Source organism: Bos grunniens, chromosome 17 (assembly GCF_055505025.1).
Source record: "Bos grunniens cultivar Pamir isolate PY7600 chromosome 17, Bosgru_T2T1.0, whole genome shotgun sequence".
Taxonomy (NCBI): Eukaryota; Metazoa; Chordata; class Mammalia; order Artiodactyla; family Bovidae; genus Bos; species Bos grunniens.
The window spans coordinates 7,718,728-7,734,263 of record NC_141181.1 but is presented as its reverse complement, the minus strand read 5'-3'; the positions used below and the strand labels follow the sequence as shown (position 1 = coordinate 7,734,263).

Genomic DNA, 15,536 nt, shown 5'->3' with positions numbered 1-15,536 from the left:
TCTATGTCTGTGTGTTTGGAAAGCCTAGAAAGGAAATCTGGGAACCATGTAAGACTCTCACTGCAGCGCTCAGCTGAATTTGCCCCTCCCACTACCTATCAACATACAGAGTTAATACCTAGCAGGGAAAATCAGCTCAAATAAGATAACACTGGCCACATATGACCTTTTCAAAGACTCCAAAGCTATGGCCATCTCTCATCGGAGTTTCTAAACTGAATATAGAGCAGGGGGAAAATGTCTTCTGAAAAACATCGGGTTAATTCTTTGATAAAAATTTGCAGTAGTTAGTGGATACAAAAAGTCTTCACTTTTGCTTTCTGAGATAGTGGGATCTACCAAAAGCTATAGATCATAAAGCAGAACAGATTCCCTTAAGAACCTTTTAAAGTCTTACTGCTTGAAAAATCGTCATGGCTTTCAATAAAGCTGAAGAGAAAAATTTATCTTGCTGCTAGTTTAAGGGGCTGCACTTCAAACTCTTCTTAAAGAAAAATAAAAAGAGAAAGAGGATAGACTTCTTGAACTGCTTTGAAAAGCTTGACCAATTACTTCAAAGGAAAGGGTGTCTTTGTCCGGAGAGCAGGTTTATGACTACTGATGCAAAGCCTAACCAAAGGCTGAAAAGGACACTCAGTGCATCTTTATGGATGGCCTTAAAGGAAGATGAGCAAGTCAAAGGAGATTAAAGGCTCCAAATCCTGCCACAAACACCAGGACACATCAGTTTTTACAGATGTGCTTTTCTCAGTACATAACAGGGAATATCAGTTACTAACTTACAGACGCCATTATAACAATCCAAGTTTCATTTAAGCAGCACAAGATCTCCATAATACCCATTAAGCATTTATATTCGACCTATGTTTTAAAATATTAGGTGAAATGTTTTACACCATTAGTCAGAATAACAAATGCTGCTATTAAATGTGTTTCTTTGGTGCTCTCATAACACTAAGTGTATTTCTTCATCAAATGGACTCTGAACCACTTAAAGTTATACCTGAAAGAAGAGATGGAGGAAACAGTAATTTCTCTGGTATCCTGTTCATAAATATCCAATGAGAAAAATATTTCAAAAGATCTGTATCCATTAAGGCAAAGAGAATTAATAAGCCAGGTAAAAATAGCCCTGACATCTATTTCTGGCAAACTTTGACTTGCATTTTTAAAAATGAATAAAGTTCTTGGTATTTTGGCCATCATCTCCTCAGTCTTAATGAAAATTAAATTACTTTCAAAAGGCACTGCAAAGTTCTCATTAGCAGTTGAAGTACGTTGTTACTAGCAGAGAGAATCCACTTCATTCATTTACCATTTTCGTACTGTCTATCATGAAATGAAGAGCAGGTCAACATTTCCTTAGTCTTAGTTTTACAGAAGTAAAATTAGCTCTTTCAATTAAAACTTAAGTTTAACTACTCCTGGGACAGAGGTTAACATTCCCCATTTGTTTATTCATTCATTCCTTTAACTCCTTCACTTTAATATAACATTTACTGAGTATGTATTATGTGCAATGCACTCTGGAAACAAAGGCAAGAAAATATGACCCTGTATATGTAAATGATTTGATTTTAAATGGTCACTGAATAAGGTTTTGTTGACCTTACTATAAGCCTGCTAATTACAAATATCTATTATTGGAAAGATCAAAAAGCTGCATTGAAGTCCAAACTATTTATTATAACTTAATTTTTATACAAAATAAGTACTTACCGTCAACTAATAAGATTTTTAAATAAAAACAACCAATATAATTTTCCAGGTTAGCAAAATCTAATACCCATCTGACCTCTTAGAGACATAAAACAAAATATGAAACCTTGCTTTAAAAAAAAAATCACTTCAATAGAGTATTCATTTTGAATGAAAATGTAAATTTGTTTAAGGACCTAAATATATAATTATTACATATATATATAGGTTTAAGAAAATCTAAGTATTATATATACTTGCCATTTCCTAAAACTGGATACTTCTGTTTTGCACATCTTTTATTCCATTTTAATTACATTTTTACTATAAAGCATTCATCAATGAAAAAATTCATATGAAAATTGAAGACTAAGGTTTCTCATGTGGCTCACCATAATGGTAAATCAGGAGAGGAAATGGTTTTTGTGAAGCAGATGAGGTTAGTTGTTAAATGTTTCTTAAATCTTTCCACTAACTTTCTAATTTTTCAATTGGAATGATAACACTACATTTTAATTACACAGTTCAGTTCAGTTCAGTTGCTCAGTCGTGTCCGACTCTTTGCGACCCCATGAATCGCAGCACGCCAGGCCTCCCTGTCCATCATCATTTCCCGGAGTTCACTCAGACTCACGTCCATCAAGTCGATGATGCCATCCAGCCATCTCATCCTCTGTCGTCACCTTTTCCTCCTGCACCCAATCCCTCCCAGCATCAGAGCCTTTTCCAACGAGTCAACTCTTCACATGAGGTGGCCAAAGTACTGGAGTTTCAGCTTTAGCATCATTCCTTCCAAAGAACACCCAGGGCTGATCTCCTTTAGAATGGACTGGTTGGATCTCCTTGCAGTCCAAGGGACTCTCAAGAGTCTTCTCTAATACCACAGTTCAAAAGCATCAATTAGAAATTATTTAAGACTTGGTCTATTTATACCATCTCTACCAACCTTTCTTCCTATTTTCCTTTCATTATGGATTTTTTCCATTGTTTTGAAAACATGTTGATTTTGTTGAACATATACATTATAGAAAACAAGTCATGGCTTCATTTAGAATATGACAACCAACAATAAAATTTGGTAGCTTCCTCTTGTAAATATTAGAATTATTAATATAAGACAGTATAATGTTGATTTAAAACTCAATAATACTAAGTTCTTGATTTATAACCTTTCTCCTTTCTATGATATATACTATATATATATATCATATAAGTTTATATGAACTTGGGCTTCCCTGGTGGCTCAGAGGTTAAAGCGTCTGCCTGCAATGTGGGAGACCTGGGTTCGATCCCTGGGTTGGGAAGATTCCCCTGGAGAAGGAAATGGCAACCCACTCCAGTATTCTTGCCTGGAGAATCCCATGGATGGAGGAACCTGGTGGGCTACAGTCCACGGGGTTGCAAAGAGTCGGACACGACTGAGCGACTTCACTTTCCTTCTTTCACTTTCTTATATGAACTTATATAAACAAAAGTTTATGACAACGGAATCATCTTCTAAGACATTAAAAAGTGCACTTGTGTGAGTATATACCTACAATTTTATACATAAAGTATAATCCTAACATGTGTAATAGTATTTAAAAAGTACAAAATCTTATCATGACATATACTTTCATAAGAACTCAATACTAACTAGAGATTGCTAGAGGTAATAAAATTATCTTCTGCAAATACTAAGAGTACTTTAGTGACAAAGTTGCATCAAATTTTCCACAGTTGATGATCCAATGAAATGAAATTTAAAATGCTGTCCAATTTAGTGGGTAAGAATGATGCCTCTGGCCTAGAGTCCTGGGTTTGAATCCAGGCTCTAGTTTGCTAGCTATGCTTCCCCTCCCTTGGGTTTTGAAGCTCATAGGTCTTACTAGAACTATGAAAACTATGAGAACTCAGATTCATGTCCACTGAGTTGGCGATGCTATCCAACCATCTCATCCTCTGTTGCTCCCTTCTTCTCTTGCCCTCAACCTTTGCCAGCATCAGGGTCTTTTCTAAGGAGTCAGTTCTTTGCATCAGGTGGCCAAAGTATTGGAGCTTCAGCTTCAGCATTAGTCCTTCCGGTGAATATTCAGGGTTGATTTCCTTTCAGATTGACTAGTTTGATCTCCTTGCTGTCCAAAGGACTCTCAAGAGTCTTCTCTAGCACCCCGATTCGAAAGCCATCAGTTCTTCAGCGCTCAGCCTTCTTTATGATCCAACTCTCACATCCGTACATGACTACTGGAAAAACCATAGCTTTGACTATATGGACCTTTGTTGTCAAAGTGATGTCTCTGCTTTTTAATATGCTGTCTAGGCATAGAAAAAAGTCTGGAATGATAACTAGTAAATGTAACCAATCTCCTCCTGCCCTCAATCTAGTAAGTTCTCATAGTTCTAGAAAGATCTAGAAAGTAGAGGCATACTAATATTCTCTCTGTGCCTCATCTATAAAACAAGGATAACAACAGGACTGGGCTGCCCAGGTGGCTCAGTGGTAAAGAATACGCCTGCCAATGAAGGAGATGCAAGAGATGTGGATTCGATCCCTGAGTTGGGAAGAGCCTCTGGAGAAGGAATCCCCACTCCAGTATTCTTACCTGGAGAATCTCATGGACAGAGGAACCTGGTGGGCTACAGACTGTGAGGCTGCAAAGAGTCCAACACGACTGCACACACACACGCGCGCGCAACACCAGGACTACCATGAGGACTGACGAGCTACTACGTGAAGTGCTGGAGCTGTGCCTAGCATGTAGGGAGCACTCAGTGAACACCAGCCAGCAGCGGCAGGGTGGTGCGTATTTTCACCCTCTGTTGCTCACATTTGTTTTCTAGCAAAAGTACAATATCTGATCCTGTGACACATAAATACCAATTAGAAATGATTCTTATTACTATTTTTCCCATCAGGGAGGAAAATATACCTTCATTTCTAGAAAGTAGACTATGATTTCTCCCATTCCTCTTTTTCTTAGATTTTCCAACCTTCTCTAACAATCCATTTCATTCTGATATAGCCAGAGCATGGAGCTGAGAGCAGGAAGGGAAGATACATTACAATAACTAGGTATTTTCCTACCCAGTAAAATATATTTATTGTGTCTGATTATCAAAATAATATATACTCATTATAAAGCATTCATATAATTTAGTAAATTTTGAAGAAGAAAATGAAAAAATACCTCTAAGTTCCACTACCTAAAATGACCATTGCTTGCATTTATCAGTTATTATTTCAGACTTTTTTCTAGCCTAGACAGCATATTAAAAAGCAGAGACATCACTTTGACAACAAAGGTCCATACAGTCAGAGCTATGGTTTTTCCAGTAGTCATGTATGGATGTGACAGTTGGACGATAAAGAAGGCTGAGCGCCGAAGAATTGATGCTTTTGAACTGGAGTGCTGGAGAAGACTCTTGAGAGTCCCTCAGACAGCAAGGGGATCAAACCAGTTAATCCTAAAGGAAATCAACCCTGAATATTCATTGGAAGGACTGATGCTGAAACTGAAGCTCCAATACTCTGGCCACTTGATGCGATGAGCCGACTCCTTAGAAAAGACCCTGATGCTGAGAAAGGTTGAGGGCAGGAGGAGAAGTGGGCGACAGAGGATGAGATGGTTGGATGACATCACTGACTCAATGGACATGAGTTTGAGCAGACTCTGGGAGATAGTAAAGGACAGGGAAGCCTGGCGTGCTTCAGTCCATGAAGAGTGGAGAGTTGTATACGACTGAGCAACTGAACAACAGCAATATACAACACGGTATACGAAGCATACACTTACCGACACAAATATTTAAAATATGTCTTATTATACCTGTAGTTTGGTGATCTCTGACACTTACCAATTCAGAGAACATATACTTTCATGTCAATATCACAATTCATAATACATTAATGGCTATACAGTCTTCCATCATGTGGACATATCAAACTTAACTTGTGTACTTCTTTTATCCTAGTTTTTTAAGACTTTTCACTTGCCAATTCCCCACAGACAGGCTTGTCTTTGGCTCTAATTCTTTGATAGCTTCTGTAGTTGCATATGTGTGTCTGGAAACATCAACATATAAAACTCTGCCTCCAAAGAGAATGTAGATACTTAGAAAAGTTGTTGAAATCTTATCCATATTTGTTGATGTTTACTATTATGATTCTTTTAAATATGAAAACAAAAATGGATAACTATTTTTATCTATCTATCCTAAATATCCAAGTCACATAAAATTCTTTGTAATTTGTCCTCCTTAACATTTTTAACTGGAGAAGGAAATGGCAACCCACTCCAGTAGTCTTGCCTGGAGAATCCCATGGATTCCAGAGGAGCCTGGTGGGCTACAGTCCACGGGGTCGCAAAGAGTTGGACACGACTGAGTGACTTCACTTTCACTTTCACATTTTTAACATTTGTTAAAGATACATAAGTAAGGCATTAGTGAAAAGTATAGAGGGTTTTCACATCTTTAGCAATTTGAAACACCTGGATTTGACACCAAAAGCAAAGACAACAAAAGCAAAAAATAAACAAGTGAGATTACATCAAGCTAAAAACCTCTGGACAGCAAAGGAAACCATCAGCCAAGTGAAAAGGCAACAGATGAATGGGGGAAAATATTTACAGATCATAATACCTGAAAAAGGTTAATATCCAAAACCCACGAAGAATTCACATAACTCAACATCAAGAGAACAATCTAACTTAAAAATGGACAGAGGATCTGAATAGACTTTTTTTTTTTTTTTTTACAAAGAATACATACAGATGGCTAAGAAGTACAGAAAAGGGTAACTCAACATCACTTATCACCAGGGAAATGCAAACCACAATGAGATACCTTCACATCTGCTAGACTGGCTTTACGAAAAGGACAAGAAATAACAGGCTTTGATAAGAAAGTGGAGAAAGAGGAATCCTTGTGCCCTGTTGGTAGGAATGTAAATTGGTACAAACACTATAGAAAACAGTATGCAGTTTCCTCAAAAAATTAAACCAGCAAGTTCACTTCTAGGTATAAACGAAAACATGAATTCGAGAAGATACTTGCGCCCCCTATCACCGCAACATTACTCACAATGGCCAAGACATGGAAACAGCCCAAGTATGCACTGATGGATGAATGGACGGACGAAATGCTGCACGCACACGCACACGCACACACACACACACACACACACACACACACACACAGTGGAATATCAGTCATAAAAAATAAGCTGCCATTTGTGGCAATATGGACAGACTTTAAGGGCATTATGATAAGTAAAATAAGTCAGACAAAAACAAATACTTTATGATCTCATTTATGTGTAGAATTTTAAAAACAAAAAACACTGACTTCAAAGATACAGAGAATAGACTGCGAGGTGGCTGCCAAAGGTGGAGAGTGGGCAGAATGGGCAACAGTGGTCTAAAGGTGCAAACTCACTTACAAAATGAGTAAGACTTGGGAATTTAATGTAGAGTATAGTGAATATAGTTAATAATCACGCTGAGTCACTCAGCTGTGTCCAGCTCTTTTTGACCCAGTGGACTGTAGCCTGCCAGGCTCCTGTGTCTATGGGATTTTTCAGACAATAACACTGGAGCAGATTGCCATTTCCTCCTCCAAGGGATCTTCCCGACCCAGGGATGGAACTCACATCTCCTCTGACTCCTGCACTGGGAGGCAGCTTCTTTTCCACTGACCCCCCTGGGAAGCCCATTTAATAATACTGTATTGTATATTTGAAAGTTGCTGAGAGAGTGGATCTTAAAAGTTCTCACATCGGGAAAAAACAGTGTAACTGTGTGGTGATGGATGTTATTTAGATACTGTGGTGATCCTTTGCAATTATACAAATATCAAATCATGATGTTGTATATCTAAAATGCATATGTTAGGTGCCAACTATATCTCAATTAAAAAAAGAGAAACTTGCTGACCCTGCTCACCCTAAGGAAATATAAAAGCATTCTCTCAGTTGTAGAAAGTTGTAAGCTATGAGAATAAAAGCTAAAAAGCTCAAGAGTAATGAAGACCTGAGCCATGAGAGGCAGAAGAAATTCTAAGGATGTTTTTCCCCTGTGTAATTTGCTGTATGACTCAGGGAACTCAAACCAGGGTTCTGTACCAACCCAGAGGGAGTGGGAAGGGGTGGGAGGTAGGAGGGAGGTTCAAGAGGGAGGGGACATATGTATACCTATGGCTGATTCATGTTGATGTATGGCAGAAACTCTTACCATATTGTAAAACAATTATCCTTCAACTAAAAATAAATAAATTTAATAATAAATAAAAGCAACAAAACAAAAACCACTTCAAATCCAAAATACAAAGTTTGATCAAACCCATTTGAATGTGAAAAAATTACTTTTAAAAACAGGGCAACTGTAAAAGAAACCATCAGGGACATTTACTACCTAATGTCATATAAAAGCGTGTCTGTTCACGAATTCTCAGGACTATCTAAGGCATAATGTAAGGCACATATGCACAAAGATGTTGTATCACTTCTCTAAAGAAGCAAACCCTTTGAAAGTCAATCTAATATGTTGTTCCAGGAGGTCTTCATTAACCATATCCTTAGTAGTTCTACAATAATATACATCCCCCACACAACATTCTAAAAGCAGAAGACTCCTGACTTTAGGCTTAAAAAAGGAAGAGAGGGGAGGAAGTAGCTTGAAATTTCAGAGTACATCCAGTCTCAGTTAAATGAAAGGAGACATATTTACAGTTTTCTTTGAGAGCCTACACTTCATTGACTATAGAGAATTTGTAGCTTCTAACTAATGGGTAATTCCCGCCATTGTTTGAAATTAAATTTCCTATCTGAGCATAAAGTATTAGACAATTTTCTTTGGTGTTGCACTATTAAAGTGTTCATATGAAGATACCCAGTTCCAATTTGAAGGGATAAATCATCTGTTCTTCTGTTCTCATATTTATATGGCAAGAACCCATGGGTTGAATGGTAAAGTCATTTTTTTCTGCAACTAAACAAGGTAAATAAATGTGATATATTGGCACATCACCCCACCACTCTGCATATGGTGCACATTAAGGCTGTATTCATTTGCCATATGAATATAATTCCTTTTACCACATCTACTATTAGTTACAAGCAGTAAATACAGAGTTGTTTTGCTGGAACGGGAGGGCCTGCATTACATCATGGGGCACCAAACATCCTGGCCCTTCTGGAGAATTTCATAGACATAGCTTTAATGTCACCTGAACTTGAACACTGCCAACATATTGCTTCAAACCATGCTTGATGAATTCTTCAAGGAAAAAGGGGAAATACAGGGCAATCTTACTGCAATAGCGCAAACCACAAGGAATGTTCTTGATGAGATATACATGGAAGGAGCCATGTTCTAGACAAAGAATCAGATTGAGTCATATCCCAGATATTAAAAAAAAAAAAAAAAAAACGTTTCAAACACTGCTTTCATAGTAGCTGTGAACATAAGGAAACTAAAGTTAAAATATCATGCAAACAATTTCCTCCAACTGTAGCCTACTGAAGACCTGTGATTAATAAGAGTTCTTCTCATTACAAACTGTGATGCTTTGTTTCATTAGGTATATATCGTGCTTACTTTTTCCTTAAACAAAATACTGATTATAACCGTCCAAATCCAGGTTAGTGCAGGGCCAAAGAAGAAAGAATGTTATTTCTTTTACAAACTCATACAGTTCAACACAGATGTACATATCTTGACATTTGTGAACCATAAATACTACACCACAGGCAATTAAAACAAAGTACACCTGTTTTACCAAGTACTGATTTTCAGAACTATCAAGCCCCCCAACGCGTCCAGCAGATGGCGCTCTAGGACGCCTACTTCTTGTGTCACATCCACCTATATTCTGGCAAGACAAAGAATAAGGATTTATCGGTAGCTTCAGTAAAGCGTAGTAGGCTTTATTATAAAAAGAACATAATTCCTAAATATGTGCGCAAAAATATACATATGCATAAGCACATGTGCACAGAGACAACCAGTAAATAAGTCACACCTGGACATACTGTGATACCACTTTTCTTAAAGACTTGATGAGTAGTCTATGTATATCAGTGGTATTTATGGTTACATGGCAAGATCATTCTAAATTCATTAAAAAAAAATTTAGAATGCCTTAAAGTTAGAATTCATTTTTAATTATAGCAGGGATGTCTCATTAGGGTGATACTAGTAAAATTAACAACAGTAGGATTTACGGTAATGACTTAAGTGATTGATGAGAGTGTAACAAAATGAAGTTTTCGACAGAGAAAAAACAGGGCAGCCATGGCATACAGTACTTTAAAAAACAGCTCTGTGGTCTGTTAGTGCTAGCCTTATGGTTAATAAAACCTTCTTTCTAATTAATGGTGCTGAAATATTCTTAACAGAATCTTGTTATGAAAAAAACTTTTTTTTTTTTTCCAGCAGACGCCATTCCTATAAAGGAGAAAGCTGATACAGATTAGCATGTCTGATTGCAAAGAAGAAAAAAAATGCCACCTTTCAATCAAATCAAAAACAGAATGTGAGAATGGAAAACTACTTTACTGAAATACTACGCACACCATCTATGCAACACCTCACAGTCAGCGACTGTTTGTTTCTAAAGCTATTCAACTGTGACTTTTAAAAAAATTACTCAGATACCTAAAAATGCTTAATAAGCACTTACATTTAGATGCTTAATGAGAATTTGATTTTAAGTTTATGATCTAATAAAATACAAAAACAGTGAATAAACTCTTCTGTGAATTTTCATTTTGATTACAAGATCATTTTAAAGTTTAAAGTATTTAAATGTCAATTGAATGCATCAGGGAACATTTTCTTCAAAATTTGGAAATGTGCAGTCTGGATAGCATTATTGTGAAGGAAAAATGAGTATTCCAGGAAAGCATTTTGGTGGACAAAATCCAGTTTTAAACACAAAGGGTATGAGGGCAAAGAGAGATATGCTTTCATGCATAAAACATCTTTTTTTGAAATGTTCTTGGTTAATTTTATTTAAAAAACCCACAACTAAATGGAATCCTATCTTAATTTTTCTTCTCATTAAGAAAACCGCATTCCACAGGAGATAACTATCACAAGACAATAGAGACAAAAATGAAAACCTATCTGTCACACAGGAAAACAAGGCTTTTGCTATATAACCTAGTCAGATTCCATAAAACATATGCATCCTTTTAAAAGCCTCATGGTATACTATATACAGGTTTTATCCAGTTTGAATTCGCATGATTTTGCCTGAGTAATGTGTTTATTAACACTAGATAACATGAGTTAAAAAAAAACAACTAATAAAGCTATCAACTTTACATACAGCACTGACATTAGATTTGTAGGTAATGCCATAGGCTTATGACACTAGCAAGTAAAATTGCTGGCTTATTCTTATGATTTTTGAAATAAACAAGTAATATGCTTGGATGAGGCCTATAAAATGCAGGAAAGGCAATGGTCTAGTTTTTTTTTTTTTTTAAATTACCCATTTTCTTTCCAAGAGAAAAGTCTAAATTCAAAACTTTAAGTTGAGGCACTGTATGCATCTACAGACCACGTGGGACTTATGTATATAAAAGCCTGGCTATCTCTTAAATGTCGATTCATCCAAGAGCTACAACACAGAAGTAAGCATAATCTAAAATTCTTCATCCAAAAATCTGTGACTTCAGCGGCTGCACTGTGGAGCCATCAACGAGCCACAGGCTTAAAAAATGTGAACCAGCTTGCATGAGTGCTTAAAACAGCTCACAAGCAGTACACATGTCTTTGTTTTTGTTTGCATTGTCTTTTGAAAAGCTTACACTGGTTTATTCATCTTTCCATTCTAATGTGTGGAAATTCTCATTATATGAAAAAGTGCCTATTTGTCTTTTTCTCAGATTCACCCTTCAAAGTTAAAGCAAAATTCAGTTGGGACATCAGACATTACAGAAGGACCCCAAAGGATGAGGTTCGCTGTGAGAAAGGTAATTTATCAAGAGTCATTACACTTCTCTAAAATTTTTATCAGATGTGCTGTTAAGTTATTCTTTTATTTTTTCCCTTGCATTACCAGCATTACTAGGAGTTAATGTCCACCACACTGCAGACAATGAGAGGGCATAGATGAAGTGCTTTATGGAAAATACAACATTATAATATCTACTCTAATACCAGCAAGATGGTGTTTGTGTGGTGATTTATTTGCTCTGAAGCGTTCTGTGCTTCTGATAACACGTTAAGTCGGTTACTATCGTTGCTTTCATTTTACAGACAAGACAGCACAGCACAGCATAGAACTTAGCTGTGTCTTACTCTAAACTCCATGATCTGGTCAGTCCTACTTGATTCATTTTTATAATGTCATGGACATAAAAAAATCATCTTTAGGTTGATTTACAAGGTATTTAAATATATATATTTATCCTTTCTAGAAAAGCTGAATATTTCTAAAATGCATTTATTTTAAAATACACTTAAATCTCTGAAATGTAACAACAATTACACATTAACTGCAGCTAGAAAGCCTTTAGCTACTTTTCGAAATACCCATTAGTAATGACATAGAGAACACGGTTAGGTCAAGTTAAAAAAAAAAAAAGAACAAAATTTTTTTTCGTTTGGATTGCTGTGTGTGCATGAAACATCTCACACTATTTCAAAGCAAAGTTCTTCCTAAATATTTTCACATAAATAACAAAATGGTATGCTTATTGTCTATGTCAAATCTAGGTTTGTCTGAGACAGTTTAGTGAATCTCAATAACTGAGTTTATGGAAACAGGGAAAAACGAAATTGAAAGTAGTCGCTCATCTTAAAAGGCCAGAAAAGGAGGAAGGAACAGAGTATGAGGCTCCACAGAGAAAAGGACATGAAGCACTTCTCAAAAGAATGCGAAAAACAAAGTTCCCTGAAGCTTACAAATTTAAAGTTATTACTTTAATTACATATAGAACGGAGATGTTGTATACATACGTGAAACACACACATGTCCACACTAACCTCCCGATATAGGCACACACACTGAAGTTGCTCTGACTACTCTTACCCATAGCATCAAAGCCGTAAAGTTACTTTTCACATTTAATTTGTGTAGGGAATTGTCCATGTTTTGATTAAGAAATACATATTAGAGGTTCATAAAATAAAAACTTTGATTCACCATCACACCAAACATAATACATACAAAGCAGAAACAGTGTTGGCAAAAATACTTTGCATATACTTCTTTTAAAACTGTACTGGCTCTTGAGTAAATTTTTTAAAAAGGTTTCACTTTCATACAAATAATATACATTTAATAAGCACAGCTTTAATAAGTCAATTCAAAATACGATGGACTTAACATAATCAGGCTGTTTTATAATTTGGGACTGAGTGACAGAAGTAAGTACCATAGTATTCAGGTAATCAGCAATACCGTGATCCTTCCTTAGCCAAATAAATTGCAACTTGCTTTAAATTAAGAAACTGTAAATATTTAAGAGCAGTTAAAATGCTCTACCTATGAAATAAAAAATATAATGCTATTCTTGCAGGATCTCTTCAGTCTTGTCATAATCATTTTAATTAAATTCTCGTTTTTCAGGTGGTCCTTTTAATTGTTTTTTCCTACTTCTTAATGTGTTTTTCTAAAGCCATTTCTTTTCTGCAGCTGTGTGCGATTGGTTTTAATGGTAGCTGCTTCCTTTTTTGCCTTCTGTGAATTACAATTTTAAATGGTTACACATTTTTTGTTTTACTGCCTTCAGCATAGTTTCATAAAGATGTTTAAGGCTGTTGGTGAACATTTTCATTTCCCATTTGAGAAACCAACAGCCAATTTGAATATTCCATATTGGCCTTTTATGACCCGTTTTATCTTTTAATATGTAAATGAAAGCATATTTTTTCTAAAGACTGGTTTGTTTCCATGAAATTATAATTTTTTTTGCTCTTTAAAATAGGAATTCAATAAACAATATGTGATTGCTCTTTTACATTATATCTTATTGTTTGTGAATTAAACTCTTCTGTTTTATTTGGTGACAGCCATTTCCAAGGAAGGACTAGCATTTTCAGATAAGAATAACCAAACACATGAAAATGAGATTTTATCCTTGAATTTGAATTATCATTGGTCACAAAATGTTAATAACAAGGTTATCTAGAGCTTTCTTAAATTATAACTAAGAAATTAAAATTACTTGATACTTCAGTTTCACTTTCCCCATGATAAAATAGGTAAAACTTCACTGCAAAATGTTACTATACATCACTTGTAAAAGTTTACTTATAAATTGTACTTACTGCCCGGGTTATCTCCAATACCACTGCTTTTTCCATTCCAGTACCAGAGCAGAAGGGTTGCATCACGTGACCCTGACAGAATGTAGCAATTTCCCCCGATATACGACTCCGAACGAGTGAGGCAAGTGACGACATCCCAATGGCCAAACACCACTTGGATCAATTTTCCTGAAATACAAAACAAGTTCCTTTTAAACTGCTATTTAAAAAAACTGAAAAACTTTCCAGTGATTGTTTAACTTTTAAAAAGATAATGAAGTTGTATTAACTCATATTCTGATAATTCAGATTTTATAATAAAATTTGATCTGGTTCAACCTAAAAGTTTTCTTTGAAGAATTAACGACAACAAAAAGAATCAATTGAACAGTGATAGTAACATTTTTGAAAGACATATGTTAAAACTATTTCAACTAATAATATTATTATACATGGCTCCTAGGAATTACAAATGAATTATGTCTACTGATTAAAGCAGACTCAAGAGAACCCTTATTTGGAACCATTTCAACAATTTATTAAGTTACTCTAAATGATCCAAAACAAAGCAAAACTTAGTTGCCTTTCTGTAAGTACTCTATCCCTCAGACTTCACTAATATAAACCTCTCTCTGAATCAGTAAAGGCAATTTATTTCTTCTTCTCTTCTCTGAAGTCATCTACACAAAGACACTATAAACCACATCCAAGAGTTTCTGCTTTTCACATCAGGATTACATGAGCTAAATTTTGATAAAAGGACTAATATATTGTGACTGCAATTTGAGCTAGTGATTCTTTCTTTAATTGTCTGAATGAGGAAAACTCCTGAGGAGAAGGGAAATTAAGATGACAGTTTACCAGTAATGACTGGGGAGGGGGACCCAGTAAACTTACCATATATCTAGGGTGTCAAGCACAGGATGAACTGCTCACATAACAGTGTCAGAAAAAAGTAAAGGTCCCACCTTTTAGATTTTTTGTTTAATCAGATACGGTGTTTGTAATTCATACAAACTTGTCTAAAGAATTAAATAGCTATAGCAGCTCTTCTACTCTACCCTGACCAGTTTCTAGCTAACGTTTCTCTCTGAAATGACTACAGAATCTACAAATTATAATGTCATAGAATGTGTACCTTTAATACTCAGCATGAATGCTTTTCTTTTTTCAAATAAGCATTTCGGTAGGGTGATAAAAAATACAATTCAGATGTTCAAGATAAAAACCATTAAGCTGGAAAAAAATTAGTATGCCTAAAAAGTTTATATGTTTAACTTGGAACAGATCGCAGCCTATCAAAACCTTAAGGTCTCAGCTAAGTATTGGTATCTATATGTATTTAATTTTTCAAGATAATAAATATAACTAAAATATTTCCACTAAATTTTTCACATTATTGATTTAAATTAACCCAAAGCATATTACAAAGTCTGAACATTTAGAAATAAATACTGCTTCATCCACATCAGATGGGAAGTCAAATACAGTGTTTTCCCTTGTCCACAGTGCTCTAATAGTAACTTAAGAAAGATTCATATCATTCTCAAACTGCAAAATTGATAAAGTACACTTCTGTTTCCTATGGAAAAAGACTTT

General features: G+C 35.5%; 1 protein-coding gene across 8 annotated transcripts in view; it reads right to left on the bottom strand.

Annotated features, from left to right (window-relative positions):
* Nucleotides 1–15,536, bottom strand: part of LRBA (LPS responsive beige-like anchor protein) — a 758,928-nt gene that overhangs the window by 17,937 nt on the left and 725,455 nt on the right. For all 8 annotated transcript variants that reach the window (XM_086346372.1, XM_086346374.1, XM_086346378.1 and 5 more), the window contains one exon: nucleotides 13,959–14,126. In XM_086346372.1, coding sequence (XP_086202498.1) covers nucleotides 13,959–14,126 — 168 coding nt within the window. The remainder of the gene's footprint in view (nucleotides 1–13,958; nucleotides 14,127–15,536) is intronic.